A 19,661-nucleotide genomic window follows, 5' to 3' on the forward strand; every position below is an offset into this window, starting at 1 on the left:
CCTGGGATGTGATCGCCCTGGCAGCCCTGTCTGCCATGGAGGTAGGCAGGTGTTGTCTGCGAGCAGCCGGAAGGCGACTGGAAAGGGCGGCTAACCCCGCGACAGAACAGCCAGAGCAAGCGCAACAGATCCAGGCGCAAGGGCCCCAACAGCGGCGGATAACGGACTTCTTTCACCTGGCCAACGGAGTGAGACCGCACGAGGGGCCGCCGCTGAACGCGCCGGTACTCGAGGATCAAACGCAGGGGCCCATCGCGGGACCGGGGACGGCAACAGCAGCAGCAACAGCAGCAGCAACAGCAGCAGCAGCAGCAGCAGCAACAGCAGCAGCAACCCCCCTGGAATACGCCCGCGCTCGGGCAGTAGTGGACTTCTGGGCGCGCTTGCGCTCTTTCACCGCGCTTAATGTCCCAAGGCGGGGCTGGGACGGAGTGGGACCCCACCACCCGATCCTGTCAATCGTCGGGGGAGCACTGCGCTGCGCGGAGGCGGTGGACATCACGACCTAATGGTCAAGCGGACGCGGCGGGAGCTGGAGTTTAGGGGATAAGGGGATAGGGTGTCGAGGCGCGGAGGGGGGTTTTGAGGTGGTGGGGGTGNGTAGGGAGGTCGAGAGGGAGGTTGAGGGGATAGGTTGCGAGGGGGGCGGGATCAGGGATGGGGCTTGGGGGGGTGCCGCGCAAGGGGACATGGGGGAGGGAGGGTTTATTTGCCTGGGGGAGCCGTACCGGCGGAGGGGGGGGAGACCGGGGAAAGGGCGGGGAGAGCCGGGGGGGGAGGGGAAGAGGTANAGAGTACACCAAGAGGATGTAGGGTTGAGGAGTGGTGAGTGGAAACAGGTGGCCGTAGCGAGGGCGCGGATGAGGGGGAGGTGGGCACCCAGAAGGGGGGGCCGTACTCGAAGGTGCGCGCGTGGTGCNAGACTAAGTTCTTCAGGGTACGAGACCGGGGTTTTTCGTGGTGCGGCGTCTAGGTGAGATAGGATCTTGGGAACCAGCGTTCTTGGTAGAGCGGTATTGGGGGGGCGCCGAGCTGGCTACCCTCCCCCCCTGTGGTTTCNCGGAGGCTTGATCGCCCTGCGTTGCCGCAGGGTCTTCCCGTTTGAGTACTTTTCAATTTAGACCCAGTGCTGTGGAAGGGCGCGGACTTGTGCGGTGTTACCCCCTCGACGGGGGCTATCTCCCCTGGACTAGCCCAGGGAGGGAGAGGCGGAGGAGGGTAGTAGTCTCAGGAGGCTGTTTGGCGTCTTGTGGTGTGAGCTCTTTGCGCTCTTTTTTGCGTGAGGATTTTTGAGCTTGGTGACCTCCCCAGCCCGGGAAGACTCGTCGGGCTCCCGGTCGCCCAAGTCCTGGTAGCGAGCTCTCTGAGATGCTCGGTTCGTTCGGTCGGCAGGAAGAGCCCCCCAGTTGCGACTTCGTTTATGTTAGGAGACCAACGGGCATAGATCCCGTCTAGTTGGAGCGCCAAACAAGCGCTGTTGCGTGCCGGCCGTCGTTTCCCGTGCGGCCTGACCCGGGGGCGGAGTGCATGAGACTAACCAGCCGTATGCACCCGCCCCCCGCGCTGTGCTTCGGCCCTGGGCCCCCGGCTTTTCAGCCCACAGTGTAATCAACGTCATACATACATACATACATACATACATACATACATACATACATACATACATACATACCCAGCCCGGGATGACTCGTCGGGCTCCCGGTCGCCCAGGTCCTGGTAGCGAGCTCTCTGAGATGCTCGGTCCGTTCGGTCGGCAGGAAGAGCCCCCCAGTTGCGACTTCGTTTATTGTTAGGAGACCAACGGGCATAGATCCCGTCTAGTTGGAGCGCCAAACAAGCGCTGTTGCGTGCCGGCCGTCGTTTCCCGTGCGGCCTGACCCGGGGGCGGAGTGCATGAGACTAACCAGCCGTATGCACCCGCCCCCCGCGCTGTGCTTCGGCCCTGGGCCCCCGGCTTTTCAGCCCACAGTGTAATCAACGTCATACATACATACATACATACATACATACATACATACATACATACATACATACATACATACATACATACATACATACATACATACATACATACATACATACATACATACATACATACATACATACATACATACATGTTAGGAGACCAACGGGCATAGATCCCGTCTAGTTGGAGCGCCAAACAAGCGCTGTTGCGTGCCGGCCGTCATTTCCCGTGCGGCCTGACCCGGGGGCGGAGTGCATGAGACTAACCAGCCGTATGCACCCGCCCCTCGCGCTGTGCTTCGGGGGGCCGTACTCGAAGGTGCGCGCGTGGTGCAGGACTAGGTTCTTCAGGGTACGAGACCGGGTTTTTCGTGGTGCGGCGTCTAGGTGAGATAGGATCTTGGGAACCAGCCGTCTTGGTAGAGCGGTATTGGGGGGGCGCCGAGCTGGCTACCCTCCCCCCCTGTGGTTTCCGGAGGCTTGATCGCCCTGCGTTGCCGCAGGGTCTTCCCGTTTGAGTACTTTTCAATTTAGACCCAGTGCTGTGGAAGGGCGCGGACTTGTGCGGTGTTACCCCCTCGACGGGGGCTATCTCCCCTGGACTAGCCCAGGGAGGGAGAGGCGGAGGAGGGTAGTAGTCTCAGGAGGCTGTTTGGCGTCTTGTGGTGTGAGCTCTTTGCGCTCTTTTTTGCGTGAGGATTTTTGAGCTTGGTGACCTCCCCAGCCCGGGAAGACTCGTCGGGCTCCCGGTCGCCCAAGTCCTGGTAGCGAGCTCTCTGAGATGCTCGGTTCGTTCGGTCGGCAGGAAGAGCCCCCCAGTTGCGACTTCGTTTATGTTAGGAGACCAACGGGCATAGATCCCGTCTAGTTGGAGCGCCAAACAAGCGCTGTTGCGTGCCGGCCGTCGTTTCCCGTGCGGCCTGACCCGGGGGCGGAGTGCATGAGACTAACCAGCCGTATGCACCCGCCCCCCGCGCTGTGCTTCGGCCCTGGGCCCCCGGCTTTTCAGCCCACAGTGTAATCAACGTCATACATACATACATACATACATACATACATACATACATACATACATACATACATACATACATACATACATACATACATACATACATACATACATACATACATACATACATAAACTTACATAAATTCTGTAACAGGTAGGTCCCCTAATCACGTCATATACTTTATTGGAACGTGGCTGGCCACGTTCCACTGCACGCAAACAAGGCGAGCACAGCAATCAGGCCCCGCTCTGTCCTTAGTGCCATTACCACACAGACAATATTTATCAATACCGCCAACACCATCTCCCCCCCAGCAATGCCGTGAAAGCGGAAAGGCAAGGACATGATGTACGCGCAACGAGGCATACACACACACACATACACACACGCACGTACACGCGCGCGCACAGTAACAGCTCTCGGCTAGGTTGGGAGACTGCAGCGTGCGCGAGAGGAAGCGCAGAGAAAGCTGCATGCGCGAGGTCTTGACCTGCTTGGGGGCGGGGGGCACCCAGTGTGTCGTACCTGCCACCTCTCCGAGTGCCTCCCCTCCCTGTGCTGTTGCTCGTCCCCAATGGCTGTCCATCCAAGCAAGCAACCAACCAATCTACCAACCAACTAACCACAAGTCCGACAGGCCTGGCTAGGAAAAACAAAAACAGAAAGGCATAAGACATAACATAATGGAAACATGGACAGCGTTCCACAGCGATAAATCTGCCACATAAAACGTCGAAGCCCCCAGCCGCTCATAGACAGTAGGTTTCTAGCATCAGCAGCGACAGCAGTAGCAAGCAGTGATAGCCGGCGCTTCACAATCGCCGCCGCCGCGGATAAGCTTGCGACCCACACAGCCGCAGCGCGACCCACATATAGAGGCTGCACTACCTGTCCATGGACACGCCATGTTACCACCGTTCCAATGACCGCCTTTCTTTCCCGTCCCGCCCTTTTGTGTGCAGCCAACAAACAACCCCCCCCCCCTACACGTGTACCGAGGACCAATGCCCAAGCGCATGCCCCAACGACACCAGCCGCCTGCGCGGCACACACTCAATCCTCTGCTCATTCAGAGCGGTATTCTGCCCCCCTCCCATTGAATTAAGCCCAAGCCCAAAACAGCCCTTTCTCAACCACCTCTCAACCCGTCCCCAACCCATCAGTCTATCCTTGGTATCAGCTTCACTCGTTCGTGGTTCGCCTTTCTCCCCCCCCCCCAACCTCTCAAGCACGGGCACCATCCCGCTACCCGCCGCCGGTTTCTGCAGGTGATGCCACCCCACCACGCTGCGACTCTGGTTGTTATTTTCATAAGTGCTGTCACTGAATATTGGTGCTGGTGCTGGTGCTCTAGTTGTTGTTGTTGTTGTTGTTGTTGTTGTTGTGGAAAATGTTGTTGTTGTTGTTCTTCACACCACCCGTCAGAACGATGTGGCCTTCTCGACGAAACCCTCTCCCGGCCAACCCCCCGAGGGAGCGACAGCGATATCAAAACTGCCGATGGGCCGATGGGCCGCTCTGCCGCGCCACGAACCGCCTCGCTTCAGCCCGCCCCATAATCTCAGGGGGGGATGGGGCCCCTGCGGCTGAGGCAGGTTTGCGACAGGGAGGGGGCTCCCAGCCAGCATCCCCGGCACCCGGGACTTCACCCCAAACACGCACCACATAGGCATACACATACACACACGCACACCATCCTCGTCAGTTCTTTGCCTGCCGCTCAGATCGTTAAAGCAAAACCACCATGCAACGCCGTAATATAGCCATACAGTAACTTAAAATTCGAAAGTCGAATCGCAGCCTTGCAAACCGTTTTGAAATGCAGAGTTCAAGCCGTCGCACGCTGCTTCTTGTTCTCCCCCCCTGGGAGGCTTCTTGAGCCCTGCTGCTTACCTACTTAACCCTTCTTTCCTTCAACTCCCGCATCCTACTTTCTTGCCGTCTGTAAGGTGCCATGACCTTGTAGTACTGCTGGAAATACCGCTGGAAGTACTTCTGGACCTTTTGTTTGTTGCAACAAAGTCGTGTACAGCTTTCGCCTGCCATACAGGGCAGCGCCAATCGCCAACCGCCAAGAGCCAAGAGGCGAGCGTAAAACCCTTCCCCCCAAAGAAAAAAGCTACTCCTCTCAACCCTCAACCGCGGGTTAAGGTGGCGACTGCAGTAGGCAGCACACTCTCGGCGATGGTGTGGCAGGCCCGCATGGTGTTGCATCCTTCGACGACAGCGACGGATGCCTAACGCGCTGCGGCCGGCTGGCGGGACCGTCGAGGAGCCACCGGGCGGCGCCTTACCAAGAAGCCCAGCACTGCAACACCGCCCTTGATATGCCAATCGGCCCTGGGGCCCCCGCCGCCCTGCCCCACACCACACGCCCGTCGGCACAGTCACGCAACCGGAAGCACGAGGCGGCGCAGGCGACAGCACCGGCCGCAGGCCCCCTGGTTCCATCAAGCCTCCTCCCTATTTCGCCCAAGCATTGCAACCCGGAATGTGACCCATCTCTGAGAAGATCTGACAAAACAGCTTGTAGTTCTTGCCGATGTACACCAGCACGCTGCCCCGGGGGTTGTACACCTCCCTGGGGTCCGTGGGGGGGCTGCCCCTGTTTGCGGGTCGCGGCTCGCGCGCCGGCAGGGTCGAGCTGCCCGCCCGAGGGCGGCCCCCGCCACCTGACATCCCGGCGGCTCCGCCGCCGTTGCTAGGCGGCCCCCTTGTGCTCCCACCCACCGCCGCCGCCGCATCTGCATCGTCCTTCTCCTCTTGCTTGGCCCTCTGTACAGCTGCGGCCACCGGTGTCGTGTCCATGGGGGAGCCAGAGAGCTGCGCTGCCGCCGCCGCCGCCGCCGCCGCCGCCGGCGGAGACGCTGCCCCTCCGGCTTCCGTCGCCGCGTCTGCTGCCACAACAACAGCACCAGCCCCTGCCACTTCAGCCGCCGCATCCGCCACCATCGCTCCCACCACTGGTACACCACTCGGGCCCACGGCGTCCTCCTGCTTGAGGACTTCCTTAATCAGGGTCGCCTCCGAAGGTGCTGCAGCAACTGCAGGGCCAAGCGCAGCCGCCTGCGTGGGTGCCCCCAGCGCTGCCTCCATCTCCGCCTCCGCCGGCTGGCCTGTCGTAGGTACTACTTGTCCTAGCAAACCTAGGGGATCCTGTTCTATTAGAGGAAGCTGGATTGGGTTCAGTCCAGCAGCTGGTCCCAGGGACGCCGCTGGCGGCGCTGGCATTGCAGCTGTGTCCAGAAACTGCGTCGAAGCTGCCGCCGTCGCTGTAAGATCGCCAACGTTGGTATCCGCGTCACTCGCACCCGGCGCAGCTGCGGCCTGGGCCGCCATCCCAGCGGGTGAGGGGTCCATTGATTCAGGAAGTGAAAGCCCAACCATGGTGGCCCCCTGCATCATGGCGTCCATCATCATGGCCGCTTGCTGTTGCTGCTGCTGCTGCTGTGCCGCTGCCGCCGCCACCGCTTGCTCTAAGGCGATCTGCTGCTGTGCTGCGGCCTGCTGCAGAGCCGCTGCTTGCTGCACCGCATGATCCAGAGCTACTCGCTGTTCCAAGGCCGCTAGCTGCTGCTGCTGTTGCTGCAACTGCTGCTGCATCTGCATCTGCTGTTGTTGCTGCATGTGCAGTTGCTGTTGCGCCAGCTGCTGTTGTTGCTGCTGCTGCTGCTGCTGGTGATGATGCTGGTGATGATGATGTTCCTGCTGCTCCATCAGAGCTCGCTGCTGCGCTTCCTGCTGTTGTTGTTGCTGCTGCTGCTGCTGCTGTTGCTGCTGCTGCTGCATAAGCGCTTGCTGCTGCGCCTGCAGTAGCGGCGCCACGGCGGGGTCCACTCCCATGGCGACCACCGCATCCATCCCGGATGGACCTGTGATCCCCTGCATTGCACCTGCAGCGGACACGTCAGGGGCTAGCGGAGCCTGCGCTGCGTCCGCCGCCGCCGCCGCTGCCGCGTCACTGATCTGACACCCCGGCGGCGCCAGGACCCCAGCGCCCTCCGCCAGAGCAGCCAGCTGCGCTGCCGCCAAGCTCAGCGCCTCCGACATGCCCAGGTCCAGGGGTGCCACGCCCGTCAGCGATGACGTGTCCAAGAGGGATACTGCACCTAATGAATCGGCACCCTGATGTTGAGCTGCTGCGAACAGGAGCTGCTGTTGCTGCTGCTGCTGCTGTGCATCGAGTGTGTGCTGGTGTTGCGGTTGATGTGCGTCATGGTGCTGCGGCTGCTGTTGCTGGGTAGAGGCAGCAGCAGCAACCGCGGCGGCGGCGGCGGCGGCGGCGGCAGCTTGTTGCTGCGGGTCCAGAGAAGACATATGCCCTGGTAGGCCCATGCCCGGCGGTAACATACCCAGTGACTGAGCGCCCGGGAAGCCGAGTGCCTGGTAGGGGCTCTGCGGACCCAACTGACCTGGCAGCCCCATGGCCGGCATCATCAGGCCCATGCCTGGCGGCAGGCCAGCCATGCCCGCACCCGGCTGCGACATCATGCCCATGTGTTGTATCCCCATCCCCATGCCCATCTGGATGGCCGCAGGAAGAGTCAGTGGCTGTCCTGGCGCCAGGCTCAAGCCAGGCAAGCCCAAGTTCATGGGATGGCCGACTCCCATCCCCACCTGCATCTGCATTGGAACGGTGTGCCCCAGCGGGCCCATACCAGCCATGACATCCCCGCCTGGGTGGCACATTACCGAGCCCACCGAGCCGCCCACGCCCCCGGCACCGCCGAACATCGCCACCTGCTGCTGCGCCATGGCTGCAAAATCCGGTATGCCCGCCGCTGCCAGCTGTGCCGCAGTGGTGGGGTCGAGGTGGCCGGGCATAGCGACGGTGCCGTGGGGTCCCATCATGGCCAGGACCTGACCCGGCTCTGTCTTGAGCGCAATGTGTCCGAGCCCCATGGCGGCTGCCGCTGCGGCCAGAGGGTCCCCCCCGGAGGCGGCAGCAGCGGCGGCAGCGGCAGCCGCTGCCCCCTGCTGCTGCTGCTGCTGCTGTTGCTGCACTAGAAGTTGCTGCTGCTGTTCCTGCTCCTGTCGAAGCTGTTCTTGCTGCTGTTCTTCCCGCTCCCGCTCCCGGTCCTGCTGCTCTTTAAGTTTCTGCTCCTGCCGCCGCTGCTTGGCTGCTGCCGCCGCCGCCGCCCTGGCCGCCCTGGCCGCTACGCGCTCCGCGGCAGTGGGTTTTGGCGTTGGGTTAGGCGGTGGCACCTCAACTTCCAGTTCCTCATCCTCTGCGGCGGCAGCGGCCGCCGCCGCTGCCGCCACTGCCGCTGCAGCCTTGGAACGCCGCGGCCGTGTCGTTCGCGTCGCCTCCGCTGGTGGCGGCGCCGGCGCCTCTCTTTTCCTACTGCCCGACGGGGCGGGCGCGCGCGCATCATCATCATCGTCGTCGTCGTCGTTGCTCTTCCGCCGTCCACCGCGTCCGCCTCCACCTCCACCGCCTCTTCCGCCTCTTTCCCCTCCGCCACCTTCGCCATCCCCGCCTGCGCAGTTACTGGGAGCGACGCTCAGCAGGGCCGTGGTGGCCGCCATCAGCGCCGCCGCTGGCGAGTTGGGGTCGGGCACGCCCCATCCCGGCGGCGGTAGCGGCTGCGGCTTCAGCGGCTTTCCCGCCAGGAAGCAATGCGGGTAGTCAAAGACCTTAGCGAACCACTTCTGGCCGATCGCTACCTTGAGCAGGAGCACCACCTCCACCACCCGCCCAGCCTTGAACTCGTTGATGGCTCGGTCGAGGAACAGGCCCTGTACAGGTTTCACCGCACCCCAAACCAAGGGGGGGAGGGTGGAAGCATGGCTGAGATTCAAGCGAGTCGTAAACACGCCGTCGATCAGGAAGACGGACCAGTCTGAGTGCGACGACCGGCCGGGCTGTGTTGAGCACGGCAGCTTCGAATGTCCCAAATCCCCTTTTGAGAGAGCACTGGGCTTAAAAACCCTGAACTGAAAGCCCCCATCGCAAGGCAGCCCTACCTACAAAGCAACTCCCCCTCATAAGACCTCTTATGCCCTAACACACAAAGAGGTACAAGCGGCGGCTGAGGCGGCCGCCGCCGCCGCCGCCGCCTCATTCACCCAGGGTACACCTCTTTCCCGCCCCTTCCTTTACTCCCTTCCCGGCCTTCCTGTGTTCCCAACCGCGGTCGGACAGTCCCGCGGCCACGCCACCACTACCACAACCTACTCCCACACACACCTGCAGCATGTTATTGCCGTGCATGCCCACCGGCGGAAATACGTACACCCTGCCCGCCCAGGGGTTACCCGGCTGCAGCCCGTCGTCCTCTGCGCTGTAAAAGCGATTGGACTGAACGCCAACCTGCGATGCAAGGCGGAAGGGTAGAAGATGCGGTTTGCGCGGCGACTGAGAGTACAATGCGAACGGCAGTGTGGATGGGGTAAACCCCGGGGGGAAAGCTCCGGAGGGGGCCGAGGGGAAGGGAGCGAGGACGGCTGCAGAGGTGCGAGTAGGGAACACAGGGTTAAGGAACCTGCGGTCCGCAGTTCTCCTTGGCCAGAGCTTTGCGTATGTGGATCCCGCATAACATGCGAACACTTTACATATGAACCAAATTCCTTCTTCTGCTTTGTTGAAACCCCAAGAGGTTAACCCAGATCGCCAACCGCAAAAATTTCCACCCGCCGGTTTACAAGTCCGGTTCCGGGCGACCCAAATCGTAATCGCGCGAGGGGCAATGCGGCTGCTGGGTTGTGGAGCTGCGTGCCGACCGCACTTCCTAGAGCCTACCCACCTAGCCATCTGGACGCCCGATCAGCTGGTCATCCATCCATCCATCCATCCATCCATCCATCCATCCGCCCGCCCGCCCAACAAGCCGACCGGCCAGCCAGGAAGCCATCCAGCCAAACATTCAGGCCTATCTCTTCACCCAGCCAGCCATCCAACCAGCCACCCACCTGCGCCAGCTCGTCGCTGCAGGGGTCCAGATCAATAACGCCCCCGAACAGGCGCTTGACTCCCGCAACGATATGGTACGGCGTCCGATAGAACTCCGAGTCTGGGCTGACGTAGTCGCGCCAGTCGGCGCAGGCGGCACGGTAAGATTCGGGTATGTCCTTGGAGAGTACTGACTCGACCAGTCGGTGGGTCAACGGCACTCCCGTCTCCTGGCTAATGAGGTTGGCTTTGACCCAGGTTTTGATTGCTTTCTGCGGCTCCAAGCCCACAAGCGCGCGGACCTGTGAGGTTGACGAAGGAAAAGGAAGGGGAACGCGAATCGTGCTTCACGCAGCTGCGGCAAATCGCTGGGCTTAGTCAGCAGGATGAGCGCGGGAGGAGCGGAGAGATGGGAGAGCTGTAGGAAAGATGAAAACGGAATTGAAACCGCCTTCGTGACAGGTCGCCATGAGCAGAGCGTTAGCGTGTTCCATACCGCTAGTCTGCGCCGTCAGCGAGAGGGCGATACACACATGCAGGCGGTTCCGTGACAGGGCATAGGTGTCGTGCTGCAAAGCAACCTATATAAATTTTACACATCGCCTGAACCAGATGCATGCAGCAGGGCGTTCTCTGAGTGTTGTTGGAGTGAACGCGCCCATGGGCCACGCCCCAAGCAAGGGACCCCGCTGGCCCTCGCTTCACGTGCCTGGCGCTCGCTGGTTGGAAGTGCTATAGTCGGAGGAAAGATCTTGGCAAGTTTGGTAGCCGCAAGGAGGCGCAAAGCTTGTCGAGGACCAAAGCCGAAGTCCGCCTTAGTAGAAATGTAGTTCGAGAACGAGTCCGCGCCCGACTTCTTAAATAGAGCCGTGTCATGTATCACGAGCAAAGCTGCGCCAACCTTAAGCCAATTGTTGCGCTGGTAATTCGCAACAATTAGCGTCTCGCATCCCTCCAGGTCCTCAGGATCCCTGCGCACCACCTCCACCGCAGACAGTAAGATGTCCATCTGGCTCCAGATGCTGACGGACTTCCAAGGCCGTCTCGGAAACGTTTTGGGCTGGGTCCGGGACGAAAACAGGTAATGTGCTTAGCACCGAAGTCCCCAGCGTTCAAGAGCCCTGTCCACTAGCAACCCTTATATCTGGTGCGTTCCTGAGAACGAACGATGTGTCTCCAAACGTTTTGGTGCCTACGCCGAAGGAGGGACCCGGGGGACTTTTTTGTGCACTGGGTCAGTTGCACCCCCGGACAACCTACAAAAACTCAAAGCTATACCTATGCTATGTTCCTCGTCACATTTCAAGTATGCTGAATATGGCGAACTTTGGCGCTCTTGGGTCCTGGCTTTGTTAATCAACGGCACAAGTTACGGGCACAATACATATGCAAGCCAGCTACTTTTGCGTGCTTCACCTTCAACAACATATGAGTATTTGTATCTAACAATACAACTGTCGTTAAGCTTACAAGCGCACTCGATTTGATCGTCCTTCAGACAGGTGTGCAAAGTTCAAGCAAATGCATGCTCGCCGCGCTTCCCATCAGGAAACTAGAAAGTAAATTTACAGTCGATAATCAAACGCGTGCGGCCACATAAGCCTAAACGACCTGCTGCTCCTACAAAGACGGCCAGGGCCTTATGTAGCCGTCGGCTCTAACAAACCCTGTTTTTGCAAGGCCACCACCATGCGCACCAGCTCCTGAGCCACTGCCGACACAGCAGGCCTCTGCCGGGCGTCATGCATGCAACACCAAAGGCCCAGCTTTACCAAGCGCTCCGCCACCTTCATATCCCAGGAACCAGCAGTCGAGTCCACGACCTGCACCGCAGCCGTCAGACCGTTAGATGTAATCCTCCAACGAGGCGACGTGGGGCAGGTCAGAGCACCCATGTCCTTAAACGCATTGCTTTCCTTCCCCCGAGTACGACGCACCCAACCTATCTCTCTCTTTCTCTCTCGCCCTAGCCGCCATCTCCCACGCAGTTAATAGGAGGAGGAGGAGGTGGGAGTCGTCATCTCCCGCCCTTTCTTTTCCCCACCCCGACCCGTCCGCAGCCCTCACCTCCGGCAAAGTGCACTTGTCAAGGACGTCCTGCACCTGCCGTACAATGTCCCGTGGGTCTTTCCCCAGCACCAGCTGCAGCAGGCACAAACCCATGGCCCAGGTGTCCGTGGCGGGGCTGATCACTCCCGCAGTCTTGTACTCCGGGGCCAGATACGCCCAGGTCCCCACAGCGCTGTCGTCACGAGCGCGACTGGCGCCTGGGGTGTGTGTGATGGCGGGAGTGTGTGTGCGCGTGTGGGTTCGGTTTGGGTGATTTGGCGGAGGCTTGGGAGCTAGGAGCTATACACCCCCAACCGGTCACGAGTGATGCCCTCCACATTTAAACACGCGCACACATCCTGGCCCCACTACGTTGCCTAACATAACCTTTTCCTAGCCTTATCCTTCCTCCCCCACCCCCCCACTGCCCCGCGCCCCCACCCTACCAGCCCGCCAGCCGTCCAACGCCGCCAGCCCGATGTCCCCCAACTTGGCGTCCATGTTGGCGTCCAGGAACATGTTGGCTGGCTTGATGTCGCGGTGGATGATGCCCAGGCTGTGGAGGTAGGCAAGAGCGTCGGATATCTGGGCGGCGATACGGACACGCACGGGCCAAAGCAGCGCCGGCGTTGGGGCCGTCTGAGTGTACGGGCCGTACAGGGCCGTACGGGATTGTCAAGGGAGGAGGGAGGGAGGGGGAGAGGTAAGGGTCTTGGGAAGTGCGTGGGTGGCTTGTGTGGTGTAATGGTGTGGGGGCAAGGGGGGAGGGGGGAGGTGATGCATCAGCAAGGCGGCGCCCCGTGTTGGTCGGGGGGAGGGGGGAGGGGGGAGGAGGCAATAGATGAACCACGTGAACAAATGAAGCTGATGCCAAGGAGGATATCGACTCTGATGCGCCACAAGTAGGTAACTAACCAGTCGCGAGCTGTGGAGGAAGAGTCTTCGCCGGGAGGGAGGAGGGAGGAGGGAGGGAGGAGGGAAGAGCCAAATTGTTGCAGTTTACATCTCCCTCCGTCCTCCCTCCTCCTTACCCTACCCTACCCTCCCCCCCCTGAGGACCCCCACTAACCCCCGGGGGGGAGGAGGATGGTGCGGAGGACAGATAGCTCCGCGGGTAACCCACCGTGTATTGCCCCGGCTTACTACACTACACAGCACACGCAAAGGCATCTTCTCACATTTGGCAGGCAGCTTGCAGGTTCGTCAGGCCGACGCAATCACCACCCCCGCGCACACACACACACGACGTGGCAACAGCTTATGCACATACATACACGCACACACATACAAACTTCGCCCCTTGAACACGAACCTTCCTTGGATAACCACCACCACCACCACCGCCCCTACCACCGCCACCGCCAACAACCTCCTCCAAACGTCCCACCCACCCACACCTCCCCGCCACTCACTCACCCTTCTGAGCAGTCGGTCCTCCAAATTCCCATTCGTGAGCAGCTCGTACACCAAACACTGCGTGCCGCCGTCACTCCCTCCCCCTCCCCCCCCAGCCGCGGCCTCCACTGCGCCTGTGAAACCTAGCAGTCGTACAATGTGCGGGTGGTGGATGCTGCGGGCCAACTGGATCTCGTTCTTGTACTCGGCAATGCCCTGGAGCCCCTGCGGGTCCAACACCTGATCAGCAGGAGGGGGGGAGGAGGGGGAGGAGGGAAGAATGCTGCAATGGGGCAATGGGGAAAAGCCAAATAGTAATCAGCACAAAAGTACCCCAGTCGACATAACGCATAAGCCATTTCCATATGAGGAAAATTAGGCCCCTTTCACGGAGGGGACTGTGTGATGTTGTTACTCATCATCATCATGTGATCCTTAATGGATTCGATATGCGGGTAGTAGCAGCAGTAGCAGCAGCAGTAGCAGCACTACTGCCAGTATGATACCAGATTCATGACTGTAACGTGTCCTTAACTTCATCCACCGCACACACAGACACATATACAAACTTTCCACGCATACCTTTATTGCCACCGGAGTGTAGTTGATCATGGCCCGATATACCTTGCCAAACCCTGCGCGAGTACGTGGCGTGATTAATGTGACATGGCCCGGACGTCACCACAGAGGGTGTGGTGTGATCAGCGGAGCTAGGAAGGGGAAGTTGTGATGGGGGAATGATGTGACAGGGAAGTGCACCTAAGAGGCTTCTGGGTCCTCTTACCGCCTTCGCCGATAAGGCACAGCTTGTGGAAGCCGCCCGTCGCGGCATAGAGCTCCGCGACGCCATACTCTGGGAAATCACCAGATTGAGCCATTGTTCGCATTCGGAGGTTACTAATCACGGGCGTGGGCCGTTAGGCCGTCTTAACCCAAGAGCCTGTTGCAACATGCTCAGCACGGTCGGGTCGTCCTACATATAGCTAAAACTTTTAATACATCATAATAATGTGCGTTGTGTCTAAAATTGAGCTGATGAAGGTGAAGGTTCAAAGGTGCGAACGGTTAGCAAAAAGGCCAAGCAGTGGAGAAGGTGCTGTTCTTGAGCATCAACATCAACCGCTACCTTTTGTTTATAACATTAACGCATTCCAGGAGAGGAATCCTGAGGAACTGCGAAAACTAAACTCGCAGGAAAAACCCGCCGTACAGCTCAAGTTAATATCACAATCCCATAGAGGAACTCGCATACAAATTTTCCACCATTGCAAATAAAAATGATGGGAAAGCAGCTGCTCACAAAGACCCGTACTTGCAGATTGGCCAGGATCCGGTCTACTCGCCAAGCCTTGAATCCATCTCCGCGTTTTAAATGTTGGACCAACAGCGCAGCAGACCACCCAAAAAAACGTCTCTTGCCTGCATCCGCTACAGCGTCCCCCGCGGCGCCGCCAGAGCTAGAAGCTACTGCGCCGTCGTCACCTAGCCTACAGCAGCTCCTGTCCACGGGTGCGCGCCTCACTACCGCAGCGCAGGCCGTATGGGCCCAGGTGCGAGAAGAGGAATAATCTCAGATGGCGGGACGGCACGGGTAAGAGGAAAAGGACGTGGGCCACATAGCCACGTTCCATTACAGGCCACTGTGAACACAACAAACCAAACATCTCTGGAAGGTGGGGTGGGCGCCGCCAGGGAGGCTGTCCTCTTCGACTCCGTTGGGGGACCCCTCACCCCTTTTTTGATACACTTGTCACTCGGCCTTTTCATCCCAACCTGAGTCTTCTTCTCATGGCCTTAACGAGTTCTCAAGGGCGCCTTTCCCCGCAGTGCGGTGCAGTGCATTGAATTGAATTCACATCCCCCGGCGACTTTCTTGTACGCATTCACCCGTCCCCACCACCACCACCCCCTCCCCTCGCATCGTGCCACCATGCCGCCAAGCACCACTTCGCTTCCCCGCTTCCTCCCCCGGCCCCCCCCCGGGGTTTCCCCCATGTCGCCCCCAGGTCCTGCAACCCGGCGACACGGCGGTGGATGCCACGTGCGGTAACGGCCACGACACGCTGTTCCTGGCTCAGGCAGTTGGGCCTCGTGGGCACGTGCACGGATTCGACATCCAGGTACACCGCTGGGTGGCTGGCTGGCGTTGCTGTGGGTGGGTTGGTTAGGTGGGTAGGTGGGTGATCATCAACACACCGTTTGGCCAGTGCTCTCAGCACAGCCAAGCATGCCCAGCTGCGGGTACACGCACACACGCACATACGCATACACACGCACGGCTCAAACACATACACACACGCATACACACACCCGCTGGCCCCTCGCGCCTCTCTCTAACCCCCCACCCCCTCTTTTAACACACACTACCCATCCCTAACGACCCTCCAACACACAAAACCCCCCACACCACGCGGCCCAGTGCAGGACGCCGCCATCAGCGCCACCAGGGAGCGGGTGGAGGCGCACCTGACTGCCAGCAGCCGACCCACCATCACCCTGCACCACACCTGTCACTCGGGACTTCGGGAGCTGTGCGGGTCGGGGGTGGCGCGTGTGGTGGCCTTCAACTTGGGCTACCTGCCCGGCACGGGTGACAAGCGGGTCATCACCGCCACGCAATCGACTGTGGCGGCGGTGGAGGCCGCCTTGGAGGTAGTGTGCGTGCGTATGTATGTATGTGGGGAGGGAAATTTGACTGTTTAGAGCCGCGCGAGGGCGGTGGTCTCCTTGGAGCCCCATTTGTTACTCCCGGTAATGGATGTGTTGTGTCGTGTTTGCTGCGGACGTGACGTGAAGGGACTTACTGGACCCCACCTGACCTGGCCTGGCCTGGCCTGGCCTCAAGGGATTCCCTACTCACCCCTCATCCCCCGTCCCCGTCCCCGTCCCCATCCCCGTCCCCGCCCCCTCCCCGTTCTGATGCACTCTGCAGGTGGTGATGCCCGGCGGCATTATCAGCATCTTGGCGTATGTGGGTCATCCGGGGGGGCAGGAGGAGTACGAAGCAGTTGGGCGGCTGGTTTCGGAGCTCAGTCCGTCATACTGGTGCGAAGGGTTGGGTTGCAGGTGTGCACGTGGTGGTTGGTGGGGCCCGATGTGTGTGTGTGTGTGTGGCGTCGTGTGGCCGTGTGTGTTTGTGTGGATTTCGGAGGTGTCCAGGGAAGGGACAGTGACCTTATAGCCTGGTTCGGGATGTTGTGAACGCGGCCCGAGGGAAGACTGATACCCCTTGTGATGACTGCACCTGGACGAGGCGGCATTCCTTAAAACTCAACGTAAACCTAGGGCCACCAAACTCATCTCCACCGTCCGGCAGAGGAACTTAGCGCGATCCTTGGTGAACGGCAAGTTCGCCGTTTGCCGCCGCCACCCCATGATCATCGATGAGGAAAGTGAGACATCCCGTGGTCACTCGCGGCCGAAGACCCGCCCATTCGTCCTCAGATATAGCCTCCAGTGGTAAGGGTTTCAGATTACTAACGGCGGTGTCCACGAAGAAAGCCCATAAGCCGGAGCCAGGATCTCGGATTCCCCCTAACTACTCAACAAAAACTGATACCAAATCCGTCTCTGCCAGAGCTGCCGCCATCTCCGCGCACCATTCCCGAAATTGGGACAGGTGCAGCAATCGTTTAGCTGTGGTGAAGGCTCCATAAGCAGCTGCGCAAAGGCCACCCCATCTGCTCATGGCGGTGATGTCATCCGCCTGATCGCCTGGACTCAGGACTGCACGAGCTAGGGCCTTCTGCGCTTCGGCCACCGACTCGGGTTGTAACTCAAGTACTGCCACCGTAAGCAAGTCCCGGAAAGCCGTCGTGCGTTCCCGAGTTGGTAGCGGCCCAAGCTGCGGTTGGGCCAGCAGTAAGATGTGCTCCACTGCCGCCGCTGCAGCGTGCAGCGGTAGCGTTTCCCTGGAGTTTGCAGCACAAGCCGCTGCGGATGTTCTTAATACATTGCGCACGGCCATGGCCTGCTCTCCGGCCGGTCCTAACGGGACCCTGGAATCCGATGCAGTCGTGATGGACGCCCTAATCTTTCATGTAGTGAAGGACCTTCCACCCTTCCTGCCTGTCAGGTCAGGACTGCTGCTCCCGTCCCGTCCACTCCGATTGCAGCAGTCCCTGTCCTGGCCAACCACCAGCTCTTAAACGTCCCCACGCGACGGAAGGGGTCACGATATTTCCCCCCACCTCCACACACACACACGCACCTTTGTGGTTCCCTCACCTTCCCCTGTCGAACCCCCAATCCCCTACCTCCCCTCCCGGGCAGGGTGTCTTCAGAGACCAGGTTACTCAATCGACCCACAGCACCCCGACTGATCCTGCTGTGGCGCCGAAACGATGATGAGTTGCCGGCCAAAACCCGGGGGTAGCTGTCACCGTCACTGTCACTGTCACTGTCGGTGGCAAACTATCTGGGCTTTGTGACAGACGCACCTCCGTCCGGAGTGTACTCTCAAGCGAAAGCCACAAATGGGTTTGGAGTGGACCTTACCACATTATTATCATTATTGTGTGATATGTTTTTCTCTCTTAACTCTTTCGATTAGGCTTCGGGCCCGCTGGCCCTTGGGGCCCCCAGTGCCCGTATAAGCCTTATTATAAGGGATATTTTTGGTGGCGCGAACATAACCCCGTAGGGAATAGAACACACACACTCACACACTCTTACCTGGATGTGGACGGCGAGGTTAGAGTTTGAGCGGGGTCAAGGTGGGTGACAAGATGGTTACATGAGGAAGGTGAGGTGGGTGACAAGACGTGTGTCTCCATAGTGCCCACATGGTCTTAACCCCACGCGCCTGAGCACCGGTTTGCTGCTGGTGCCATCTGGGTTTGGAGTGGGGACTGCTGACTGATGTGGTGGTGGCTATCTGCTTTGCTGGACTGCTATATACTGCAATTGTGGCACCATTCATTATGTATATATGTATGTATGTGTGCAACATGGTTAAGGCCTACCCCGGAGAGTTCTTAATGGCTTTTTGTTCTTTGTGATGATGGTGATGATGATGATGATGTCAAGATGTGCGCTGTGCAGCTTCGCTGCCTTCATGCACCACCGGGGGCAAACAGGGGCAAAGGTAATAACATTTACACACGGGGTTCATAACACGCATGGCACACAAACAAATGGCATCGTATGTAATGGCCCAACAGGTGCATGAACAGATTCCTGGCCGTGTCATACCTTCTTCATGCCTTGCTTTACATACAAACGGACCACGAGAAAGCACTAAACTCGTGTCCTTTCACCCATCTCACATGAAAGATACGCAGTCGCCAACCAGGGCTGTAGCTGGGAGCAGGAAACAACTTCATACATAGCCAGAGAGGCAATTGGATTGCTTTTTTTCCCTGCTACCCTTCCCCACCACTCTGCTGCCCGCTGACTCTCCCCTCAACATCCCACGTGCATGGAAAACATCTTCGTTGACACGCAGTGCACACATCGTTGTCTTCAAACACTGTTTGAATGTTCAGCCCAGACCATGCCCCAGACCATGCCCCAGACCATGCCCCAGACCATGCCCCAGACCATGCCCCAGACCATGCCCCAGACCATGCCCCAGACCATGCCCCAGACCATGCCCCAGACCATGCCCCAGACCATGCCCCGGACCATGCCCCAGACCATGCCCCAGACCATGCCCCAGACCATGCCCCGGACCATGCCCCAGACCATGCCCCAGACCATGCCCCAGACCATGCCCCAGACCATGCCCCAGACCATGCCCCAGACCATGCCCCAGACCATGCCCCAGACCATGGCTTCAATGCAAACGTTCCATCCTCGAGCTGACGACAGCCATGCACCACCTATGAGTAGTCCATCCCTCAAGCCCTTCTAGGTCACAATGGTATCTACTTCGTTGTCATGTTGTCGGTAGGGGTGTACACGGTAGGGGTGTACACGGTAGGGAAACAGCGCAGAGGGGGGAAAGATTCCTCTCCTCGTGCAGGCATCTATAAAACCCGAAACCCTAGACTACCGCCGCCTTGTGATGTAGCCGACTTCAGGCACGCTTTCCATTTACCATATCCTCTCCTACAGATTGCCTCTGATATCGTACACAGCAATAATGCCTCTGCCCTGAGCATCCCTTTAAAAAAAAGTCCACACACACATTTCAAAAACTGTATTGTACAGCTTGCAGGCACGTGTTAGAGCCATACCGCAAGATCACAAAGAAGTCCTAGGGGGGCCCCCAAAACGTCCGGCTCCGCAGCCCCGGCGGCTGCGAGCTGGATGGAGTAGTCACTGCCACCAACTGGTGAGACAAAACACACAGCGCACCACACACCACTACTGCGGCATGCCCTACCAACACATGCAGTACCAGCATA

The 19,661-nt window shown here is 59.4% G+C and overlaps 2 protein-coding genes across 2 annotated transcripts; one reads left to right on the forward strand and one right to left on the reverse strand.

The window, feature by feature from the left end:
• Window positions 1–11,419: 11,419 nt before the first annotated feature.
• On the reverse strand, window positions 11,420–14,451 carry VOLCADRAFT_79970 (uncharacterized protein). Its single transcript, XM_002948028.1, has 6 exons — window positions 14,096–14,451; window positions 13,894–13,946; window positions 13,333–13,551; window positions 12,363–12,555; window positions 11,935–12,134; window positions 11,420–11,690 (listed from the first exon to the last, which is right to left on the reverse strand). Exons 1-6 carry the CDS (start codon window positions 14,196–14,198, stop codon window positions 11,508–11,510), a joined length of 951 nt encoding a protein of 316 aa, XP_002948074.1. The 5' UTR covers window positions 14,199–14,451; the 3' UTR covers window positions 11,420–11,507.
• A 137-nt stretch (window positions 14,452–14,588) lies between these two features.
• On the forward strand, window positions 14,589–19,165 carry VOLCADRAFT_88325 (uncharacterized protein; the record flags this gene model as incomplete). Its single annotated transcript, XM_002947879.1, has 8 exons — window positions 14,589–14,619; window positions 14,842–14,861; window positions 15,318–15,431; window positions 15,736–15,972; window positions 16,244–16,377; window positions 17,036–17,386; window positions 18,004–18,026; window positions 18,798–19,165. 8 exons carry the CDS (start codon window positions 14,589–14,591, stop codon window positions 19,163–19,165), a joined length of 1,278 nt encoding a protein of 425 aa, XP_002947925.1.
• Window positions 19,166–19,661: the final 496 nt, after the last annotated feature.

This window comes from Volvox carteri (genome assembly GCF_000143455.1).
Source record: "Volvox carteri f. nagariensis unplaced genomic scaffold VOLCAscaffold_8, whole genome shotgun sequence".
Lineage (NCBI taxonomy): Eukaryota > Viridiplantae > Chlorophyta > Chlorophyceae > Chlamydomonadales > Volvocaceae > Volvox > Volvox carteri.

Coding starts and splice junctions, on each gene's coding strand:
- VOLCADRAFT_79970 (XM_002948028.1), bottom strand. CDS start 14,198: ATGCGAACAATGGCTCAATCTGGTGATTTCCCAGAGTATGGCGTCGCG. Junction 13,947..14,095: donor GTGCCTTATCGGCGAAGGCG/GTAAGAGGACCC, acceptor GTACTCGCGCAG/GGTTTGGCAAGGTATATCGG. Junction 13,552..13,893: donor ACACTCCGGTGGCAATAAAG/GTATGCGTGGAA, acceptor CCTGCTGATCAG/GTGTTGGACCCGCAGGGGCT.